The sequence below is a fragment of the Ascidiella aspersa genome, chromosome 9, assembly GCF_963924565.1.
Source record: "Ascidiella aspersa chromosome 9, kaAscAspe10.2, whole genome shotgun sequence".
Lineage (NCBI taxonomy): Eukaryota > Metazoa > Chordata > Ascidiacea > Phlebobranchia > Ascidiidae > Ascidiella > Ascidiella aspersa.
This window is the reverse complement of record NC_139455.1, coordinates 20341805-20366035: the sequence shown is the minus strand read 5'-3', so window position 1 is coordinate 20366035 and position 24231 is coordinate 20341805. Positions and strand designations below refer to the sequence as shown.

General features: G+C 36.8%; 2 protein-coding genes and 1 non-coding gene across 3 annotated transcripts; all 3 read left to right on the top strand.

The window, feature by feature from the left end:
• The first annotated feature begins 2682 nt into the window (after nt 1–2682).
• On the top strand, nt 2683–2799 carry LOC146133507 (U5 spliceosomal RNA). Its single transcript, XR_014501715.1, has one exon. It is a non-coding gene; the product is annotated as a U5 spliceosomal RNA (small nuclear RNA).
• Nucleotides 2800–5088: 2289 nt separating this feature from the next.
• Nucleotides 5089–13840, top strand: LOC146133506 (uncharacterized). The gene is made up of 9 exons (XM_083396756.1): nt 5089–5539; nt 6176–6277; nt 7617–7745; nt 8058–8167; nt 8702–8864; nt 10383–10533; nt 10868–10949; nt 11825–11992; nt 13439–13840. Exons 1-9 carry the CDS (start codon nt 5252–5254, stop codon nt 13572–13574), a joined length of 1329 nt encoding a protein of 442 aa, XP_083252882.1. The 5' UTR covers nt 5089–5251; the 3' UTR covers nt 13575–13840.
• A 2305-nt stretch (nt 13841–16145) lies between these two features.
• On the top strand, nt 16146–24012 carry LOC146133505 (uncharacterized). The gene is made up of 8 exons (XM_083397769.1): nt 16146–16783; nt 17817–17951; nt 18839–18948; nt 19472–19634; nt 20518–20668; nt 22765–22846; nt 23053–23220; nt 23871–24012. Exons 1-8 carry the CDS (start codon nt 16235–16237, stop codon nt 24010–24012), a joined length of 1500 nt encoding a protein of 499 aa, XP_083253895.1. The 5' UTR covers nt 16146–16234.
• Nucleotides 24013–24231: the final 219 nt, after the last annotated feature.

Below are 24231 nucleotides of genomic sequence, written 5' to 3'. Positions count from 1 at the left end.
AGTTTCTGTACAAAAAACAAACATGTAAAAATGCCAATATGGGTGGTTAAAAAGTAAAATATATAAAATTAAAAATAGTAGGGTAGCGTATAGGTCTAAAATCATAAAACACCTGCAGATGTCAGATGCAAAAGCAACAACTAGCGAATGGAATCAAACGACAACGTGACAAAACGGAAAGAAAGAGAAAAGCACGCAACTGATAAGCATGTTATCAAACGGTGTCCCAGAGCTATCATTAATGACAAGAAATAAAACGGGACAAAACAAGCCCTGGGCAAAAAATTACCTTACGCGTTTACCTTAGTTACCTTAGTTAAAACAGTAGTGTGTGGCACCATGCTTTGGTGTTTGCCAAAATTGCCACAAAGAGCACATTTACCACATGTTTTAACTACACCTATAGGAAGTGTGCAGCTACGTCAAAATTTGACGTGTAGCCATTACGGCATTTATGTGGCCACCTGCAAGAAGTGGGGCAAGCAGTATGTTGGTCAAACTAAAACCAAGTTTTCCACACGTTGGAATGCTCATCGAGCAACTTGGAAGACGTTTGATTATTCGGCCAACAACGACCGAGCTGCGCTCTTACGAAAGCCGCAGTTACACCAATGTTTTTCTGTTGTATTTGTACAAATGCCGCCAGTCAGTCTTTTGGATATTTTTCAAGATAAATGGCTTAATAAAACCAAAGCTGAAATAAATATCCAAAAAATGATACTACCACGCCTAAGGTAATTTTTTGCCCAGGGCTTGTTTTGTCCCGTTTTATTTCTTGTCATTAATGATAGCTCTGGGACACCGTTTGATAACATGCTTATCAGTTGCGTGCTTTTCTCTTTCTTTCCGTTTTGTCACGTTGTCGTTTGATTCCATTCGCTAGTTGTTGCTTTTGCATCTGACATCTGCAGGTGTTTTATGATTTTAGACCTATACGCTACCCTACTATTTTTAATTTTATATATTTTACTTTTTAACCACCCATATTGGCATTTTTACATGTTTGTTTTTTGTACAGAAACTGATGATGCCTTATAGGCGTATTATATATATTTCTGTAAGATTTTAAGAAATGATTTTATGTTTTATCTGTTTTAATAAATAAACTGTCTTAAGATCTTTGGATACGAAGACAAGAATCTTTCTTTTACATTTTATTGTCCGCGGGAGATCCTTACTTTCTAAAGTGTTTCAGCTTTATAATACTTGGCACTTCTTTCTATTATTGCTTACGTATTCAATGACGACAGCCGACGTACAATTTTCGCGCGGTACAAAGCAAAAAAAAGTACTTTAAAAACGGCGCAGGTTTTTTGTAAACGAAAATGGAGAGTTAGCGAATAATACTTCATTCACAAACAAAAGGTTGAGGAAAATAAAACATGCCAAATTTATTTTTATTTTTTTGTACAAAAGTTTAATGTCTGGCGTATTTTTTTTCTGTTTTTTAGGGCTCAGGTACCTCAGGGATATCCTTCGGTTCGGGCTCATCATTGCCCCGTTTGTTTTGTTTTATTTTATTTAAAGCTCTGGCATGTAAAACAGGGCGTAAATGGGAACAAAATGACGTCCTGAAAACTGGCGACTGGGCTACATTTCCCAGTATATATTTTAATAAGGTTACATGTAAGAATTAAAAGAGAAGGGAAACGAAAAAGTCAAAATTAAACAATAACAAACACGGAGATATGATAAATAAGGAGGTAGGAGGGATAACCAAGGTTTTGAATTGATATGGGGTAGGGACGACTTAACTGGGTAGTAGAGGAGAGAGTTCCAGGGACGTGCAGTCAGGGGAGGCAGTGCCTTTTTTTCTTATTTTTTTTCTATTTTGTTGCGTTGTTCATATCAAGAGTTCACGCGGTCAAAATCATTGAATACGCGAAGTGAGGCAGTGACAAGCCGTGCCTCTCTTCAGATCACAAAAGTGCCATACACTGCATTATGCGTGCCTTTTTCTTTCGCTAATTCTTTCGGAAAACGTAATGAACGATTTAGCTATGATTTGAGGCATGCCTCAATTATGACGTCCACGCAATGAAACCTTTCTTTGACCAGCTTAAATGCTGGTAGTGCGTGTACATTGACTTCTTGTAGTGTAAAGCTCTAACGTTGAAGTCATAAATAAAGGCAGACCTATTGCCAATTTAAAAGTTTTGCATCATACGACTGGTAAAAAAAAAATAAAACGCAACTTTCAAAGAGATTGGTAAAAAAAGGAGTGGATGTGTGGCTGTCACAGGCGTAGCCAGGTTAGCCATGGCCACCCAAAAATTTATAAATATTGTACTCTTAATAATAATTTGTTTTGTAGCCTACCACAAAAGTCCATCACAGGCTTGCCACGCTTTTAAATGTCATGCACTGTTACGTCATAAAATATGTTGTCATATTTATTGGTGTTCGGTACGCAGTTCATACAATGGCTCGAAAAAATTAGTGCCTCACCGTGACTCAAAAAAATTAGTGCCTCACCATCTAGGAACCTCACCGCACGTCACTGGAGAGTTTTAACTTACATTCTGCTATATATTAATCTTTTCTGTTTCTTATGGTAAAGTTTTTCTTACTAAATTTAGAGGTAGTAACAAAATTGTCTTCAATAGCATCCAAAGAGTTGCCTGGCATAGCAATTCTTAGTCGCAGTAACGTCTGTCATAAAAATGAAATGCCAAAACCTCGTTACTCTGGTTTCATTTCACAACGTGTAAATCTTTCGGCTTTTACTAAATATTTCCGTGAAGTTGTTTTTGGCGTCCTAAATGTTTTCCTATTGGTGCTGGTGCCGACTTCACCAAGAACCAAAAAACAAGAGCTTCATATAGCAACTGAACTGTCCCCAAATGCTAAAAGCTGATTACATTTTTTACGTGCATGGTGCGAACTAACGCGCCTAATTACAAGACCGAAAAATGGAGGTACAGCGAAGGGAAAAGCCTACAGAACCACTGCATCAGGTCGTGTTACATCGAAGCATAGGGCTATGAGGCCAGTAATGACGAATAAATGAACTTTTTTTTCTCGCGTACCATTTTAAGCTTTTGTATAGTGTTCATGTACCACCTAAGGTAGGCCATGGCCGGATTAACCTTAGGCTAATAAGGCTATAGCCAGGGTTGCCATACCGTGCTTATTTCTAAGAAACGTGCTTATTTTAGAGTTGTGTGCTTAGTTTGTCTTATTTTAGTTTCTAAAAGTGTTCTTTATCATGAGTGAGAAACTTCATTTATTTATATTTACCAAGTTATTTGACCCAGATTATAAAAAAATAATGCATTATAATTACATAATAAGAATAGATTATGAAAGTAATAAGCAGTAAGCAATTTTACGCGTTTATAAAGCGATCTTGTGCAGAGCTACAGTTTTCGATAACACTTATTTACGGAATGATGAATGGTCGGAATGGTCGGAACGCTCACAGTATTATTATTAAATATAATAACACTTGACCCACCTTCACCCAAACGCTAACCCCCACCCTAACTCAAATATTGTGCGTTGGTTTAATAATTGTTTTAACGGGGTAACACTTAAATTAGTGAGTGTTCCGACCATTCATCATTCCGTAAATTAGTATTGCCCTTCGATAACCATGGGTCATGAGTCACATGCTGCTTTTATGTAGGCCTATAGAGTATCGACTTTAGTGGTCACTGCACAGTACAACTTGCCTAAGTCGTTGTCAATTTGTTATGCGTGTCTCTTGACAGTTAACAGGGTACGTTAAGGAGGAGACAACGCACTTTTTTTAGTGTCTTTCTAGTTGGCTACCACGATATACAAGCTTAAACAGTAGCCTACATTTTATAATAGTATTGGTAGGCTAACGAGTTTTGTGAACTAAAAAGCTGTAGCTGTAGCGTGATTTATGTAGTGTATATTTAGTGATATGATAAAATTTTATGAACACCCCTAATGTGGGTTTGGCGCTTTTTAAATCAAGAAACTCACAACGCCCCCCTGTAACTCTTTAACGTTGAAAGGGGGCGATACTGCCCACGTTGGGAAACATTGTCCTATAGAGGCTATGTAAAACAGGAATTAGCGCTCACAATGTTACAAAAAGAAACAAAAAATTTGGAACTACAGCAAATCATTCAAGGAAATGGTCTCTTAAATAAAAGGTTTGACTAACTTTCGATCAAAAATTGTTTCGCGCTACGTGCCACTAAGCTACGTTTGACACATACCAAAATAGATGTTTTTATGAGTTTATTTTATGACGGTATTCCTAAAAGCTCGGAATCCTGGATCTTGCCCTGGTCATCAGTAGCGTGCTTATTTTTTGGTGTAGCGTGCTTATGCTGGTCTGACCAGTTGGTAACCCTATCTATAGGTTTATTGTGCAAAATCTTGTTTTTAATTCTAATCCATTGTAGTTCGCTGGCAAACCTGAGTGTAACCAATGAAACTCGTAACATTGGTGTGTCGTTTAAGTCACATTATAGTGTGTCGTTATGATTCGTCAAAATTCCAATGAATCCGACGGAGATAACAATAAGATTTACTGATTGAACGACTATTGACTGCTGTGCAGATTCTGGTCAGCGGGTTGTATATTGTATGCCTTTGGGTAACGTATACATTTTAAATGCACACGACGTGACTTTCAATTGTAAATGACACAGACTGCGACTTAACTTGTATTTCGTTGGACTTTACATGACTTGGACTTGAATTGTGAATAGTCTAACCTAGTGGTTCTCAACCGCCGGTCCGCGTAAACTTTTCTGCCGGTCCGCGAAATATATTACAATTTTATATTTCAATTGCAAAATGCAAGACGAAGGCTTTTTCATCAAATTTAGAATTTCGCCATTTCCGTAATTTGCAGCATTGTGACGTAACATTATGGTCGACTTTATGGTACGTCACAATGCTGCAAGTGTTGTGCCCAACTGGTTTAAAGTAGGCTACAAGACAACTCGTTTGGTCTTAAACTTTAAGACCAATTGTATGTAAAAAAAACTTAGAACCACGTATAACACATATGATATCAAAAAGACAGCAGCAAATATATTATTTACATTTTGGGTTGATTTTGATATTTTAACCGCAAAATTTGTTTTGAAATTTTACAGGTCCGTAAGCTAAAAAGGTTGATAACCACTGGTCTAACCATTAAAAGTTGTTTAAGTTAGGAACAAGCCTAGTTTGTTTTATTAGATACATTTTGGCGAAGATTGTCAACCACTTGCTTTTTACTCCCACACTAAGTTCCATCCAATAGGAAAACAGATTAAACGTGATGGTTAGGCGCCAAGCAATAGGACTTTGCAGCGTTGTTTTCTTTGTGGGACTAATTCTGCTGCTTGGTTATAACTACTATTTGGACGTAAGCAAATCTCAGCATTCCGCTATCAAGTCTTCTGTGAGCGAGCCCTTACGAAAGACATTTCAAATCATAAAGCCTGAAGCTAAAAATGCTGAAACAAATACCTTAAGCGGTAGAATGCAGGAGGCCAAGAACTTCAGTAATATGCACGCTAATTCCACAGAGAAGAGTCAACATCCGGTGACACTCAAACCTACAACGGTACGTATGTATAAAGCATAAGCTAACTGGTAGTTTAACTAGAATGGCCATTTTAAAACTAGCCTTCGTAGAAACAAATAAAATGTTACTAAGATAAGACTTTTATCAGTTTTTTGAAAACAGTGTGAAATTATAAAGATCTGTGAGTAAATTTGCGTATTAGTTTGTTAGTGGTGGAGTATATATATTTCTGTCACGTTAAAATCAGCGCATTGGCCATAGGGCCATAGGGCCCATACAGAAGTAACATGATGTTGGAAGTGAAACAAAGAGATATTACAAAACGTTTAAAATGATAGCTATACTTCTGTATGAGCTTTGCTACTTTAACTACGTCTTACTTCAACCAGTATGCTTCAGTCCGACTAGTATGCTTTAGTAACGCAGTGCAACTTTTTCAGGAGGCGATTTACGTTGGAGGCCGTTTGCGTTAGGGCTTGTTAAACCTCCTGCTGGAGGACCATTCGCTGGTCAGAATACGTATTACGCAAGTCGGACCATTACTGCTAACCCACGGACGATATTCTTTCCATCTACGCGAAACGCGAAAAACACATCACATTAATAACGCGGCCGCGCGCACTTGCGAGAGACGTTTAACTTACATCGCTTGACGCCGTAATTGTTTTAATCAAGGTGGTGAGCGATCAACAAAGAAAAGAAGCCGAAGAATTTATTAAGTTGCACGCCAATCCGATAAAGAAGAGTAATTCTCCGGTGACCCTCAAGCCGTTTCCGGTACGTATAATGTTCCGTATATCAGGGTTTCCAAAACTTTTTTGCTCTGCAACCCTATTTTAAAAAATAAATTTCTTTGTGACCCCTTGGTAGGTATATTCTATACACGTAAATGCTTTTTAAAAATTAAACGTTCTTAAAAAATACTCGTCCTGTTGCAAATATCAAGATTTCAGAAACAATTTGATTTAAAAAATTTATGAAGCACGTCTCAATCTCATGTCTCATGGCATGGATGCACGTACTGATTTTTACATAAGTCCATGTAGATTGTAGAACAAAGAGCACCCTCAAAATTAAAATGAAGAAAGGCATTTGGCCTTGATAGCGAATATATCGTTTTCTAAGGATGACAAAAAGCAAGTATTTTTCAATACTTTCTTCATAAACAATGTTGCACATTCAATAACAGCTGTGCCATTTTATATATGTTGTCGAAAACAGTATATATGTTGTCGAAAACGGCTGCTAAAGGGATCATTACTATAGCAATTCGTCTGCAGACGGTGTCATTGAGAGAATTTTAGGAATTTTATCACTATAGTTTTTTTTTACCTCTATGACTGTTTCCAAATTGCAATTTTTGCTTTACGCGAATCGATAACATCCTAGTAACGTGGCTTTTGTAGTGTAAGCATAGAAAACAATTTCTAGTGTAAGCATAGTAAACTAATTATGTAATTAGTATTCTATGGTGTAAGTCCGCGTGGTCCAACTGCAGGGCCGCGGGCCAAAGTTGGTCGGCGAGTTCAGCTTTTTGGCCCGCGAACTGATAGTCAGTTTTGGTTCAATCTGGCAATATCACTTCAATTTTTGTTTTTTTAATTTTTTGTTTTTGAAATTATTTCTACCGTAACTGAACAAAGGTATGCATTCCATAAAGTTAGTATATATGCCATAGACAATGTATAATTTGCCAGCAATAAGCCTAAGAATCGCAATTTAAAAACATTGGCCGGCAAGATAAAAACAACAACTTGTTTTTGGCCCGCGATGAAAATGAGTTGGACCAACCTGGTGTAAGTAATCAACTCCTTAACCTAAAAACTTTGGAATATCACATAAGACGTATAGGCCAACTTTGTAACATCATATAAGTTTTCATTGCCTTACGAAAAACAACCTGGATCAGCTCACTTTAATTGTGATAAAATTCACCTATAATTTGCAGTTTTTTGACAACCATGAACAGCAAACAAAACAAGGTTGTTCATCATAAAATTGGGTTCAGCTCATAAACTTCAGGAGCATATTGAAAGTTTGACCTGGATTAGAAATCGGTTGCTTGGCATCTGGTGTTTAAAGGATATTTTACCATATTTAACACATTTAAATTCAGGGTGAAAAGCCTAACCCTAAAGATCTGGTTCATGATACGACTAAATCAGTCGACAGAGAAGCAGTTAAGAAGGAATGGATGGACGAGAAAGCCAGAAGATTGGCGCTCGGAGATGATGACGTTTTGCTGGTAATTGGTCCTTCACGCAAAATATAGTTAGTGTGATAAACATCAGCACGGCAATGCTACAACAAAGTAAATGCGTGGCCTTAAATTTACAGAAAAGTGGTGCCACCATTTTGTATTTTCAGAGGATGAGAAAATAACTGATTAATAATAGGTTTTCAAACTGTGCGTCATTTTAGTTTTCCAAGGGCGCCGCACAACAAGTTTCTTCAAATATACTTTTATATATTCAAATAAAACCTTCCAAAATACTAATTCTACTCAGACCTTCCGAAGTTGATCAGACAAAAACTGAAACGTTTGACTTGTTTACAGGTTCCCGAAGTACAGAACGCACTTTTGAATAAAGGAGAGTTTTCCGTTCCAAATATCGTCCACTTTATTTGGTTCAGCTGCCACGAATTTAAAATGCATCACTACATCACGTAAGGCAAATTCAGCGTCGTAAAACAATGTGCAAAAACCCACAAGTTTTTTAAAATATAAATCCATGTTTGAGTACGATTCTACTTTGACCGTCCACACTTGACTTTAAAACAATGTTATTGTGTAATTTATTTCATTATGTTACGTCCACCTAAAGTGAACTGGAATACAAGTTTTAAACTTTAAGTAAGACAAAACCCTTTGATTGTATTGTAGTCATGTAACCCTGCCGTTTAACCTATATATTATTTGACTTCTGATGTTTAGGTAATTTTGCATAGCTTTTTGTTTACGGGAGCTATAGGTTTGATTCAAACTAACCAAACCTCTGCAAGGTGGTCTTAAGATGACCAGTTCGAGTTTTGGCAATATCCCATATTTACACCAAAGCAAATCACCTGGTCTTCACAGCGGTTGAAACTCACAAGGTTCAAACATCACCAAACTGTTTCACCTATATAAACTAAATTCCGGAGCAAAATTTTGAATATTGATTGATGACACTTGTTGGATTCAGGATTATTTATTCACAGCATGCTGAGTGCCGCGAAAATACAACAGCCAGACCTCATTTTGTTCCACACCAATTGTGAGCCTTCCGGTCCTAATTGGGACTCTCTCAAGAAATTTGCTGGAAACGTGCTGAAAATCGTGAAAAGAAGCCCAACGACAACTGTTTGGGGAAAAAAAGCAAATGTGAGTTGAAATCACCAACAAGAATTTATCACAAACGGCAGCTTGTTTACTAATGTTGGATGTTGATTACTACAAGGCCTTTTGAATGACTTGTGGTGGCAGTGGCCATTTTTACATGTTTAATTAATCGTTTTAAGTAATTAACGAATAACAAAAAACATGCGCCCCTTTATTATTTCTTGTCTAATTATCAAAATTGTCATAACGCATCCTTACCAAAAACATCCTGTTGTATATTTATCAAAATTGTAATAATATATCTATTTATCAAAGAGCTTTATGTGTCTAAACTCGAAAATGTAATGTTGACGAATTGCTACTGTGTGCGTTTTTAGTGAAAACTTCCGGTAAATTGCCAGTGCCTTGCGAAACAGTTCGGCCACTTGTTCACAGATGACGAATAGCAAAACTGACGCACATCCTTCCTTATATTGTCAGCGAATGTGCGACCTTAAATCGCCGCTTTGAGAATTGGCACATTAGCCGCATCTCAAAACAATGATTCGAAATTGTGTTTACAGTTAAAGAAGCCGTTTTTCGTTGACTAATATGGACAGATTCTAACTTCCTTGTAGGAGATATGTTGAGAAAGAAAGGCGATAAGCCAACACCCGTGTGACGAAATTACTATTAGATAATGTAACAATTTGCCGTGTCATTGCAGCGTCATAATCTTTTTCTCGCACAGAAAATTTCTCTTCTAAGTTTTGTGTATAAAAAGGATTGCTTACAAAATAAAAATGTCCAGTAATCAGGATCAATTTACAAGTTGTTCTGCTGTTGAACCAATCCAGTCTTGTCTAGTCAATACAGTGAGTGGTTGTGCTTGCCGGGATTAGTCGGTTTGCCCATAATAGCCAACACGTGGAATTGTAATCAGACAACAGCAATACTTATTGAAGCAATAGCGAGATTGATTGCCGAGGCAAATTAGTTTAATGAGACTTGCAATTAAACACCGCTTGCCTCAGACTATATCCTGTGTTATCTTGTAAGTCAGGTAAATAAGACTTTAAGTTTGTTTAAGTTAAGACGTGCTAAAAACATTGTTTGGGAGGGACCACAGTCTATTTCAGAATGCAATCGTTGATATATCTTTCAGTAGGCTGTATGATAATGCTTTAGACCAGTGGTCTAAAACCTTTTTATTACCTGACCCCAATTTTATTACACTGAAAGCATTTACATGCGACCCAAGTTTGTTTTCAGATAAGTAATACAACTAAATAACACACGCGATTGATTAGGATTAAATTATACACAATTCAAGATTTTTTTTGTATTAACATTTTTGATGTGCTCATTGACCCCGTTTAAACCACAAGCGCAATGGAATAACTAAAACTGATCAAACCCTAGTTAAGGACCACGGCTTTAGATAGTTTGCGGAATATCAATACATTGCCTTCTGTTAGGTAATTCGATTTAATAGTATTATCGTTTTGTTATCCTAAAAAGATTTTTTGTCTGGCTTTCGCTTTGCAAAAATAATAAGAATACGCTAACCTTGTTTCGCAGGTAATCGAGCATCAAGCGGACATAGCAAGGCTGCACGTCATGCTCGAGGTCGGTGGAATATACATGGATAACGATGTCGTCGTCATTAAATCGTTGGACAAGTTTCGGAACAATGAAATGGTTTTGGGAGAGGAGGGTTACAATGCCGTCGGTAAGCAAATCCTTAGTTTAAGTAAATTGTGAAGCATTTTGAGTTCATTTTAGTCCTCAAACTGTGGTTGCTGGTACAGTTGTATAGCTATTTCACACAGTTCTATATCCATTTAGTGTGTACTTTTCTTAATGGTTATATGAAAATGTGTTCACTAATGCAATACAGAATTTTCTATTGAGTTTCACATTTTTATAATAAATGCTTGCGGCGTATGTATAAAGTACCAAAAGTTAGGTCGCGTAGTGTGTATTGAAAGGGGTCGCAGACTCAAAATGATTTTCGGTTTATTTTTTTTTGGCAAACGTAGAATATAATCTTTTTTTCTTGTCAGCCAATAGCATCATTATCGCAAACAAGGACTCCTGGTTTTTAAGCAGATGGTACCAAGAATACAAGAACTTCAACGATGCTAAGTAAGTATGTCAAAAACCACAGATAACTAATAAACTGTTGTGCTGTAACCAAGCGTTCCAAACACTTCATTAAGACATAAAAAAACAGAGAACGTTCGTTTCGGCACCCATGCCCCCATGTACTTGTATTCGCAATAGAACATTAAAATGTATGTTTTAAAATAAAAAAAATTACAACATTACATGAAAAACGTAAAAAAGGTTTTAGGTTGTATTGAAAAAAAAAGTTCAAAGGCTAAATTAAAAAAAAATAGTTCAATTCTGTGTCACTTTTTCAAGGCACAAATGCATTCAACTATATAAGGTTAAGCCAAAATTACAGATTGATATTGGTTGGAGTTTGGTTTACTGGATAGTGAAGTTTATTACCTTGTGTTATATATTGAATTAACGTCTTGATTAAATGTTGCGAGAGTGTGTTTTTGTAATTAGAAAAAATTAAAAGGTTCACTGTTTTACATGATCAATTTTTTACATAGAAATTGTTCTTAGGCCTCATAAAACTCATATTTAGAAAGGTTTGCTATACTAAAATATAGAATTCCGAACAATTAGAGAACCAAATCGTCTTGAATTTGCTTTGTATTATTGGCAAAATAAGTAGATTTGGAAATCTGAATGTCTACAAAACCTTAATAAAGATTCGACTAAGTACAGGACGTATTAAACCGAAAATCGGTTTAGTTTAATTTTTACTATTGCATTTATGATCGTTTGTTTTGCAATATTCGGACTTAGGCACATTCTGTTATTCGATTCTACAGATATACGTTTGAAATAAGATATGTCATTTACTGTACTAAAAAGTGCAACTTAAGGTTTTCAATCACCTTCTAGAGATATGAACATGAACCTCACATTTTGTTATCCGCTAGATGGGGTGAGAGTTCAGTCCTGGTTCCCTGGTGTATGTGGCAGCTATTTCCCGACACAATCCACGTGGTTAAAGAGAAAATGCTGCGCCCCAGCTGGGATGAGTGGCGGTTGATCTACTATGAGTTGTGGGATTGGAGAGACAGCTACACAATGCACCTCTACGCAAGGTAACGTCATGAACCAATGACGGAAACTGGCAAGATAAGGGTGGTCGGGGCAGTTGGGAGTTGCGGTATTTTGCCTAAAAGTATCCGCTACCCAATGGCGGCGTCATTAGTATGCCATAACAATCTTTGAAACGGGTAGAGATATAAAGCTTAAGACTCACTGCTCCAAACCGCACGCAAATAGAGTAGCAGAGATGCCAGATAATGATTTGGCTGACAAGGTTAGCAAGACCAGGGTTTGGACCATCCTGAGAAAAATGGGGAGAATTTCCTTTCGAACATACATGTTGCCTTTGAATGATTTATATTAGATAGCCTGTCGGTTATAGGCCTTTAATAGTGCTTCTAAGCGTTTGTTTACAGGTCGTGAGTTGCTATAAGGCGTAAAACATCAAATTCAAACTGCAGCACCAATATATTTTTTGTTTACAATCTTTTAACCTCATATTTGCTGTTAAAAGACTATTGCGCCTTTCCCGTTGAAAGGCTATTACGTACATTTAAGCGTTTTGTATAAGTCGACATACAATTCTTTTGATATTTTTTTCGTAAGTTTGTCAAATAGTTGATATACATGATCTATAATAAACTACAACCAAGCTACAAATATCAATTTCACTTAGAGCTGTGGTTCCCAAACCTTTTTATTCCGTGGCCCAAATTTGGTAGTGCACTGCCGTGTTAATTATACGTAAGGAAAAACATAGGTAAGACTACTGTAACGGTCGTGGCTGCACCTAAGCGACCTATGTAGCCTGGCCTACATCAACCGTTGCATGGGTGTTTTTTGTTGGAACGCGTCCCCGCCAGCACTGCCTATAGTTGCCACACAGTCTTGAACGGTGACGGTTCTCTGTTAAACAGAACGAAAAATCAACACAACGAAATGCGATTATGACGTCATACACGGCTATGGCAGACGGGCATTTACAGCATAACATTAACAGAACTCAAGATATTGGTAACTTAGCACAAACAATATTAATCCTAATCAAATGGCTTTTTACTTTTATATTAACGACAAGGAAATATAGCCACAATAAATGTACGTACCAACTTGTTAGGGATCCAGGATTAACTTGGATATAATCAGTCACGGCTAGATTTCAGTTGCAATTTAAAGTTTGAAATCAATTACTAAACAAACAATAAACGTAATATTATTAACTTCTTACAAATTCTAAGCCTAATACGACTAGTCAATACAACTAACTAGTACAGAAAAACCCAATTTACAGTTGGCAACTAAAAGTTAAGAACTTGCGCCATGTGCTTTTTGCTAGCAACATTTGAGAAACTAGAAGAGAAAAACGGTAACATTGTGACGTCATCAACATAGAAATTAAACAACGTTTCTCGCTGTAACAACTACTACTACCTAATACCCACTGATCGAGGCGTCAACGTATTTATATGTGTGCAATAAAAATGCGACTATTGTTTTAGGTTTATGCCAAAAATAGACGGCAGGACGGAACGGACCTTCAAGGAGCTTGCCATCCTGAATACGACTTATGGCGAAGTAGCACGTCACGTTATCTGGGACGATGATAAACCCCGCGACATAACTGGATGGCTATGATCGAAATATTCGCAGTGGTCATGGCTCTTAATTGAGAAACCTGAAAAATATTACAAAGATTTACATATTACACTGTAATTTGTGGATGACTGTTTAGTTGCCTGCCTGTTTATTTAACGAGAAATGTGCCTTTTAAGTTGCGCTTAAACAGCTGTGTAAAGTTCCATTCTAATTGTTAGTATGTGTGCAGTGCGTTTCTTTTTTTAATTATCTTTAACTGACATTTACAAAATTTTTTGATGCGCAATAAAATTTTTTGCTTTGTTTATGGGAAACGAATACATTTTTGAAGGCCACGAGTTAAATTGATCTCAACGTCTTAGGTTTGAATGCTTTTCAACACGCTTCGTTTGAAACGACCTCCCTCCAGTTACATATTTACCACGAATTAAGTCATAACTATTAATAAATATTTTTACGTTCAATAATCCAGCTAGTGGTAATACGCTTCAAGTGTTGAGAAGTTCGGAGAAATGCACAATTCCTGTTAGTGGCAGACTCATTCGTTGTATAATACTTTAACAGACATTGAACAACACGTTTCCAAAACAACAAGGGCAGCCAACGCACTGAATATAATTGATGTAATTTTTTACTTTCGTTTTTTTTTTAATAAATTAGGACCACTTTAGATATTGGTGGTAAATTTAACATGTATTTTTGTTAAGAGGGTAATACATACAAAAAGGTTAAGAACCCCTGGTATAAAACATTCATTAGGCTTTATTTTTGCGCATAGTGAGTTGGAATAACACCAATGTGGCCTAAGTGTTAAATCATGTTTGCTATTCTTGCAATTTAGTACTTTATACTTTTTCGAATAAATTATAATTTCGTTGAGTTTAGTCATCCTCAATTTTAGTCTACTAAAATATTGTTAACGTTTCTGCTTAAAAACGAAATATCGCCAAATAGCCCTAGGATCTACTTTTAACCACTTTGGCGCGGTTCTGTTAACTTTTTCCATGTCAGAAAGTTTTTTGAAAATAGGCTATGATTTTGGCATGGCACTTTTTTGTTGGAAAGTTCAGCTGACAACCTTACAAATCTTACACCCGATCTGTCAAATATATTTTAGTATGGCCTACATACCTGTTTATCTCCGTGTCTGCATTTAATATTTCATACCACACTGTGATAATATGACAATGGCAGCCCTTTGGCTCTCGGAAAATCGTCACGTAGGCTATTGTACTGCAGTATTGCAAATTCGTAGGAGTCAAAATATGATCAATAACCCGCCAAGAGTTGGTTAGCCTATCACGAGCAGGATAATTGCGGAAACGCTGATGTTTCTTCTGCATTGTGTTCAAACAACGGGCATATTTGTTTCACATCAGCAGTCAGCACGTTATGAGAAGCTAGGGTTTCAGTATACAGTAAAATTCTAAACTACGTTATAATTACGCGTAAGAGCCTAATCACTAGCTGAGCAAAACACAATTGGGGACAATTATTGTCCAGCAATTTTGGATCGCATAAAACAGAAATGTTTCGGCTACAAAACGCCTTAGGCAATTACTGCTAGCGCTGGAAATTGTATAGGAAGCTTTGGTCAACAATATAGTAACTGCCAAAATTATTTACGTTACCAGTGTATAGGCAGGAAATGAAGTAGAGCCTGAGTAAGTTATTTTTGTAGTTACAGTTAGTTTAGGGTAGACGGCCTGCTTTACTAAAACTGGGCATAAACGAAAACAAAACAAACGTGGAAAACTAAACGATTCTAGTACTCTAGTTAGATCTATATGCTGCTTCTTCTAAGTATAATAAAATTGCAAGAGGTTTGTCCTCACTTCTAGTTTCATCTAATTTAGTTTTAACCCCAAATTGTCTTTTTCCAACGGCGATTTTCAGTTTCGCAGTCTGAAAAAAGTTAGTAATTAGGCATAAATAGTGCAAATTGGTGAACTAATAGTTGGCATTCATAGTATTTGATGATGATTGCGAACCGATTAAAGCTTATTCATATTATAGTCAAATTCTAGATTTCGCGAACTTGGTGATTCAGTTTTACAATACTCTTATATTTATTTCTAATCGAGCTCTAATTTTCTTTTATACTTCTAAATCTAAATCAACATGAAAAAAAATGAAAAAATATAGTTGTCCTACTCTGATACTGAAGGCTTTTGTTTGTTGAGTTTAAAAGACGGTTGTCATGTACGACATTGGATACAAGTGTGCAGTCGTTAAACGTGCAGCCTATGAATAGCTAATTTTAATTTTAGATCCTCGTGGGATTTTGAACAGCTATGTGCAAATGATTTTCTCTCGCCATATTTGAAAGCGAGTATACTGTAAACCAGAGGTTCTTATGTGTTGGTGAACATAGATACAACACAGAATTGACAAATGGTGTTAAACAGTATCTTTAACTGCTTAAAAGTAAAAAGTAGTGGTTTTAACCCGTACAAATGGCAACAGTATGTTTATTGATAATTTGAATGCAAGTCATACAGCCGTTTTAGTGTTGTTCATTCTTGGTTTTAACTTTGTACTTAAAAAAAAAGGATAGGTTCAGATCCATTAGGTTCGTCTTAAGGCGGTCTAAACATCTTACGCTGAAGGCAGTAAATCAATTAAAGCTTTCTAGCGAAGTCGGTTGCATGGTTAAGTAGTCCAGTCGAAGGTTCGACGCGAAACAGAGCCGGGAAAGCATGATAAAGCTTAGAGTGAAACCGCTGCTGCGCTGTGCTGCTGCTTTAGCTGGCTTCGTGCTGCTGCAGTCCGTTTACCGCTTTTTCAAAGATGGATCGGACTTTAAACGTCCCGAACTTACGCGAAATACAGCGCGACTGGCCACGATTAAGGTCGAGCGCGCTGCTGTCAACCTGAGAAGGGTGTTAAGGCCGCAAAGTACAGATAGCGAAGAGTCCACCACCAAACCTGGTGATTTCGAAGTCGGCGATGGATTTTTCTATGACGACGCGGGGGACAATAACTTTCCGGGCGATGAAAAAGGCAACGGTTCGCTGATTCTTTCGGAGCGCGAATTTTTGCGAATGATCAACGAAAGGAACGGAGGCGCAACGAAGTTAACCGGCCGGGAGGAACCCGAGTTTAAAAAACTACGAATTAAGATAAACGGCCCGAATCTGCTTTTGGACTTGGAGGAATACAAGCGCTACAAAGCCCAGGAATTTATCGCCTATAACGCCAATCCCGCAGAGAAAAGCCAACAACCGCCAACACTCAAGCCATACCCGGTAGGTGACTGCTATTATATACAAATGAAAGGTAAAGTCACATTATCTTGAAACTCCTATATATACGCATGTGCGCATTTTAACCTAGGGTCAGCCAGCTCGGTATTGATTATATAGTAACATCTAAGGGGGGTCAGAGGCGATACCCGATGTCAAGTAATTGTCGGTACTCGTCAGATATTACAGTAATATCGGTGCTGATCCGATATCGAATTAATTCAGGAATTCCAGCCTTGACTTGCGTTACAAAGCATCTATGTTTACCTTAATAGGTGAATTTATCAGAAAATAGTAGGTTAAAAACTGCAGCTAATCTGACTTCTTAACGCTAAACCAAATTTTGGATAAACAACCTAAATACACCTACGATTTACGTTCATGTACAATTCAATGTAATTCAATTTTTATTATTTTGGCACATAACGTTAATACAACAACAAAAGCTGTACAAGTAGCCTATCGGATATCCCTATTAGCATCGACAAATTGATCTGAGGAACCCTTAACATGTGTGTTTTTTTCAATTTATAGTGTTTTTTACAGCTGTCTACAGGAAATTTACACTTTGTAGGCGGAACGCTAACTTTAACGTAATTTCGAGTTTTTTAGAGGGCAAAAATACCACGAGTTCGTAAATTTAATAGAGACGATATTTTAATTAAAGTCATTGTGCAGTGTTTAATAAACAACGTGATTGGGTCCGCATGGGATTTGATATTAACTATAAGCAGGTGAAACAACGTTGTTAGGAAACAGTCTGTTGTACCTGCAAAGTTTTTTCTTCTTTATATTACAGAGGCATAGTTTCTCTAATCGCTTTTCATTTTGTTCGTTGTTTATTGAATTGTGGAACGTAGTAGTGGTACATTCCCTGAAAAAGGCAACCTCGAAACGTCGGATAAAATAAATAAATACCAGAGCTTCATTTGTTTAGCATAGGAGCTTCTTTTTTAGCATACTATGTATGATAGCAACATCATACTTATACAAAGGCTAAATTTAAACTAAACTTTGTAAATCAAATTTCGTTCAGGACGACATGGGAAGACCCCTTCCACAGCTACTGGTACACGATACCACGAGGTTTATCGATAAAAAAGCAGTCGAAAAAGAATGGTTGGACGAAAAAGCACGGAGGCTAGCGATGGGCGATGACGATCTTTTAAAGGTAATTACTGTTTTTGTTGTAGTCCTGATTGTTCTTCCTGCAGCTATTTGAAACCTAATCATGTTTTCCGTTTGTTAGCAATTACCACAGCTCTGTATTTTATTTGTTCGTGTTGTGTTTGGTTTTCAAGCGAGAGTTTAAAACCCTGGAGCGAAAATCCTTTGTTTCTGCCTTTTGTTTTCTTCGCAAACAGTGATTTGATCATCTTTGGGCATTGCGACATGCCCGCAGCAAAAACAAAGACTTAACTTTTACATTGTGCTGACCAGGACAAATAGCCTTTAGACAACACAAGGCAGTTACCCCTGGCCTGATAAACTTGCACTACACCCAAATTTAAGGCCGATTGTTTGTCGCAGTGGCCTGGTATTGTGTCTCAATCACGTCAATTCGTACATGTGTTTTTATTCGGCGTTTTGAATTACTTGGGTTAACGAAGGAGGCCTTTCGTATGCTGTAAACAAAAATTGGCCGGTCCAGGCTGGCATAACGAGAGATTCTGTCTTTGGACAGGTTTAGTTGAATATTGAACGTGCTTCATTAGACACCGGACGGCAGAAACTAGCAATTTACTCTTTAAATATGTTTGTTAAGCTTCACTGTTTTGTTTCCAATATCACACAAATCAAATTGCGAAAACATACTTGTTACACCAGCAACGTATAAAATGTATCATACAAGCAATTTGAATTACCGAAGGCAAATTACCCGTTTGGGTTGCACCAAGGCTATAGCGTCGACCTTGGTGTAAGTATTTCCTTTTTTATTCGGATGTGTCCAATGCGAAAATACAATACTGCTTACCAAAAGCTAAAAATAAAATCGCAGCAAAAAGGGGGACTGTAGACCGACCTATCGGCCAATAACAACCTTCAATTTAATTGCAGCTTCCTGAAGTGCAGCGCGCACTTTCGAAAAGCAGGGGAACCCCCATTCCGAATATAGTCCACTTCATTTGGTTCGGATGTCGCAGATACCGCGTGCACCACTACATCAGGTAAAATACACTCGCAAAAAAGCATTTTCTCGTTACATTTGACATCGCAGTCCAACTTTCGCCAAAACCTATAGTAATTTGCGTTTTTTTTTATTTCACGCTGTGACGATGTAAGCCTACAGTATACCAGTATAGTAAAAACGAAAGTGGCGCTGATATGTTTTGGCTTATTTCTTTATGGCTAAATTTATTACAAATTAACTTTAATTTATACTAAAAAATTAGAAAACATTTGCTTCTTATGAACTTGTAAAAATATCCAATCCTATAATGTCGTTTACTGAAAATAATTCTTCTGGTGTTTATTTGTTTTATCCGACGTTTCGGTTAACTACCCAGGATGTCTTCATTAGGAAATGTAACAACACCACGCAAACAAAACGGCATAAAAATAGATACAAATGCGCTACCGGGCGTTCAAAATAAAAGAGGAAAAGAGTAAAGACGCCTGGTAGCACAGCATATTTATAAGGTCTCTTGTTTATAAGGTAAAATTTACGACATTGATTGTTTCTTGTTTTAGCATGCTCAGTGCCCTTAAACTTCAAAATCCTGACTTGATTCTGCTTCACACTGATTGCGAGCCTACGGGTTCCTATTGGGACTCGTTCACAGACTTCGCCCAAAACGTGCTAAAAATAGTTAAAAGAAGTCCGACGAAAACTGTTTGGGGAAAGAATGCTAAGGTGATTTTAACGATAGTTTCTCTGTTTAAAACAACTGGTCACTTTATGGAAATGCAGTTTCGCGTTTATTGGCCAAAGAATAAATCGAAGTCATTTCAAATGAATCGGAATTTTATTTGTATAATTGACTTTCATTTGTGTAATGAGTCCAAACCATTTTTATGCTCTTCGCTTTATTGTACATTCAGCTTATCGATTTATGTAGCCTATACACTCATAAAAAAGAATGTCGGAAACTATCGGATCGTATACGATACCCTGTACTGAGTGGTACTATCGTTACTGTCGATACTCGTCGAATTTTTCCATTTGAGTATACCCGTAACGTAATTTGTATCGATTTGGACTGGCATATTCTGCCCTTGTTCCCGCCCCCCCCGAAATCAAAAGCAGAGTATCGGTAACGAAATAAGGTATTGGCCAGATAGACAGACTTGGACAACGAGATTTATTTTAGCTTTTGAATAGTAGATTAGAACTAAAATGATCGAATTTCAGATTTCTAAACTCGATTAAATTATAATTATTTTAGTATTCTCAATATAGATTCAAATTAAATATTGAATTGTTGAAAATCAAAATCAAAACTAGAATTACCTTTATTAGTCACAAATTTTATTTTAAATCGTAATTAATTGTCATAGTAATGTGTGTGGGGGAAATTGTATACGTCTTAGCACTGCCTATGCTTTTCAGGCATCAAGTCGTTTCGAAAAAAAAAATTATATTTTACTCCAATTCATTGAATTGGAATTCTAGAATTATCTAGTTGTTCAAGTCGGCATTCATACTCACACACAAGGCTACATGTAATACAGACGTTATCGAAAACCTTGGTCGTTTCAAACGCTCCCTTTAGTTTTCTACAAACATGTACTTTTAGCAAGTGGAGCATCAGTCGGACATAGCACGACTGCAAATCCTTCTCGAGGTTGGCGGCATTTATATGGACGATGACGTCGTCGTTTTAGGTTCATTGGACGAACTGCGAAAGAGCGAAATGGTTTTGGGCGAGGAGAATTACGACGCGCTAGGTAAGTTGAATTGAGTTGAGCATTCAAGCAGACCCAAATAGAATTGCTTTTTGTGGGTTTCGATTCGAATTGCAAATTAGAGTATTTTAGTTTTTTAAATTAGATTAAAATCAGAAATACGAGTTCGCAAATGCTAGAAATTTATCTAAAAAAAAAATAACACACTTCAGTCATTTTTAGGCTTTATATAGCAAAATATATACGGTTCTAGCATTCTTCTTTAAAGATTTCAATTCGAACTGAAAATACAAGTATTTCAGTTATTTAAATTAGATTAAAATCAGAAAAGTAAAAGCTAGAAATTAAACTAAAATCGCAAGTAGAATTACCTTTAATTATTTCACAATAATTTTTGACAAAATCGCATTTAAACATTAGTAAACCAAATTGACACTGTTTAGACCAGTGGTCCTCAACCTTTTTGTTCTTGCGACCCCTTTTAAGTTTTCGATAACTTGTGCGACCCCCTAATTAAAGTGTGTGATTCATAAACCTGAGTAAATAAAAAACACATTTTAAAATTGGCAAAATTCAAATAGAGATAAAAAACTTAGACTAGAATTGTATTAAGACTTGGCTAAAATGCGCCATATAACAAGCTAAAGTTACGGTTCGAGCCAGGGTTGCCAGATGCTTGGTTTAGGGTTAGGACATTGTTGGTGTGAAGTTCATACATTTTAGGTCAAATAATATGTACCTAGTGCGAGACTAAAGGGAATCAGTAGAGGTAAATGTTCTTGGTGGGCAGCCAAATTTCTCTCAAATTTACAAAACGGTTAGTTGTTAACAGCAGTGCAATAATAAAGTTTTTGTAAATTTTATTTCCTTTTGCCAAAACTGCAACACCAAAATTTTATTCTCGGAATTCTGTGGATGTTGTAGAAAAGGCTATGTAAAAAGTTATAATACCGCTAAAAAGTAGAAATAGTTTGCCTGTAACCTATTGTAAACCTAGCACGAGTTTTATTGTAAGTTGGCCTAAATTTCAATTTGAAACTAGAGCGCCCTACAGTACACCTGACGCTTTTGTGCTGCACAGGAATTATTCTAGAAATACGCATCAAAATCGCGCGAAGCACGAAAAATTTTTGTCCTTACGTTTGTAAAGTTGGTATAAACTATTTTGAAGGCCTCGTGAGCCCGTGGTTTTACTTCATCCAATGTTCCAAATAAATTCGGCAAAATTGGGACGGATAGCTTACTGTCCTAATGATTTACAAACCGTCGGACACAGCAGTTAAAATTAGAACAATTTGTCGTTTTTGGTTCGAATTTTAGGCCTTCTGGCAATCATGGTTTGAGCGTCCATTTATTTTTATTAGACATCGTTTGACTGAAGATCAGCCTAATTGTGACGTCATAAACGCGACAGGTTCACTGCAGCAAAGGCCAAACAAAGACAAGTTTACGTTAGTCTGGCGGTTGCCTTTGCTCCTTCTATATTGCTAAACTTTTAGTTCATATTGCCTAATTCTTATGATTATTTTTTTTTTGAAATTCTACACGGCGACCCCCCAGACAACCCCTTGCGACCCCCTTGGGGGTCGCGACCCCCAGGTTGAGAACCACTGGTTTAGACTTTATGTATAATTCACCTGCGTAGCGAAGAATCGCTTCAGAAACAAAGCAGAACTTTGGGTAAAATCAGAAATTAGATCATGCTTAGAATTGAGAACAACAAATAAATGACAAATTATAATACATTTGGTGTTAGCACATCACTTTATTTCATCAATGGCCACAATAATTTGATTCTCAAGTCTTCATGCAAGCAATGTCACTCCAACAGTAACAAACAGTAAAAAAGTTTCCTAATTGAAATTGGATGAATGTTTATATTACTTCTTATAAACCGGTACATTAAATTAACTTTTTGGATAAAACCAAAATAAAACACATTATACGCTATAATTTTTTGACGCACTTGTTTATATTTGTGATATAACTTAAAAAAGGTATGCTTATTATAGGCCCACTTTTATTAATCTAGCTTTATCGTTTTGCTGAGAATATAGTCTAATCAACGATTCGGCAAATTTTATGGTTTCACAAGCCTAGATCTGGACTGTTACCAACGTAACTGTATATTTATTCAGCAAACAGCATCATCTTGGCTGAAAAGAACTCTTGGTTTCTCAACAGGTGGTATCAAGAATATAAAGCCTTCAACGATTCCATGTAGGTCCACAATTTTTTTATTTATTTGTATCGAATTTTGTCGTTTCTTTGATTTTTAGCACAAGCGTGATATCTATTGAATCTTTTATAAAGATGTATAGGCGTACAAATTCTATAACTAGTGTCCATCCCGCTGGCTAACCTTAGTAACAACAGTTATCTTTAGACCTGTAGCGGTTGAAATAATTAATATGTTATGACGCTAGGTGGAGCGAGAGTTCGTGTTTTGTTCCCTGGTGTCTATGGCAGCTCTTTCCCGACACGATACGCGTCGTAAAAGAAAAGATGCTGCGTCCTAATTGGGAAGAGATCAATTTCCTCTACCACGAGTTGTGGGATTGGAAGAAAAGTTACACGATACATCTTTACTCGAGGTATGTTGATTAAAAATGAATCGCGTCCTTTTGTTCTTCAAGTTTGTTGGCAAGCATATCATGGAGCCGTCTGGAACTGTTATATGATGTGCATTGAGGTAAACATAACCTGGGTATGTCCACGTGCGGCCCCAACCCCCTTGTATCCACCCCTGTTCAGTAAATCGAGTGTAAAGTTAATTACGACCACTTTATTCGCGCAAGAAAATTCGCCTTTATTTCTTGTTTTTAGTGTAAATTTAAGATAACCGAGATACATGCTGTCTGTGTAAACAATGTTTTGCCGAAAAAAATATAATTAATAATGACTTTGACTTCTCAATTGTCGTAATCAACCGGAACATGCCTTATTTTTAATTGCACATTCACACGTATTTACCTGGCAAAAAAAGGGCCTCTTTAAGTTACATGTTTGGTGACGTCACTGTGACGTATTTTGTGACGTAATACTTAAATGACCACAAAAGTGTTATATATGGGACTTTTTGGATGCGTCCTGATTTTAACCCAAAAATATGGCAACCCTAAATATACAATGTCTTCAATTTTTTTTACAAGAACTTGATTTGGAATGCCTTGCTATCTTTAGAACACTGCCAGTTTATACACACTCCTTCCCAATTATCCTTGCTTCATTGTGAATTTTATAGGTTCATGCCTGCGGTCGACGGCAGAGTAGAACGGACATTGAAAGAGCTTGCCATCCTGAATACGACTTACGGCGAAATAGCTCGCTTCGTTATATGGGACGACGAGAAGCCGCGGGATTTAACGGAGTGGATTTTGCAGTGACTGTACTGATTGTGTTTGTCGTCTTTCGCGCGAAAAATAAATTTATTTATAATTTTTTACGAGCAAGGGGTTTTGTTATGATTAAAAAAGATAGCTACGAATGTAATTTTCAACATTTTTATCTCACGAGACAACCAAATCGAGATATAGTGGTAATCTTAAGTCAAGGTAGCAAAAAAGAAAAACACGTAGGCAATACCAGACTTTATATTGCTCAAC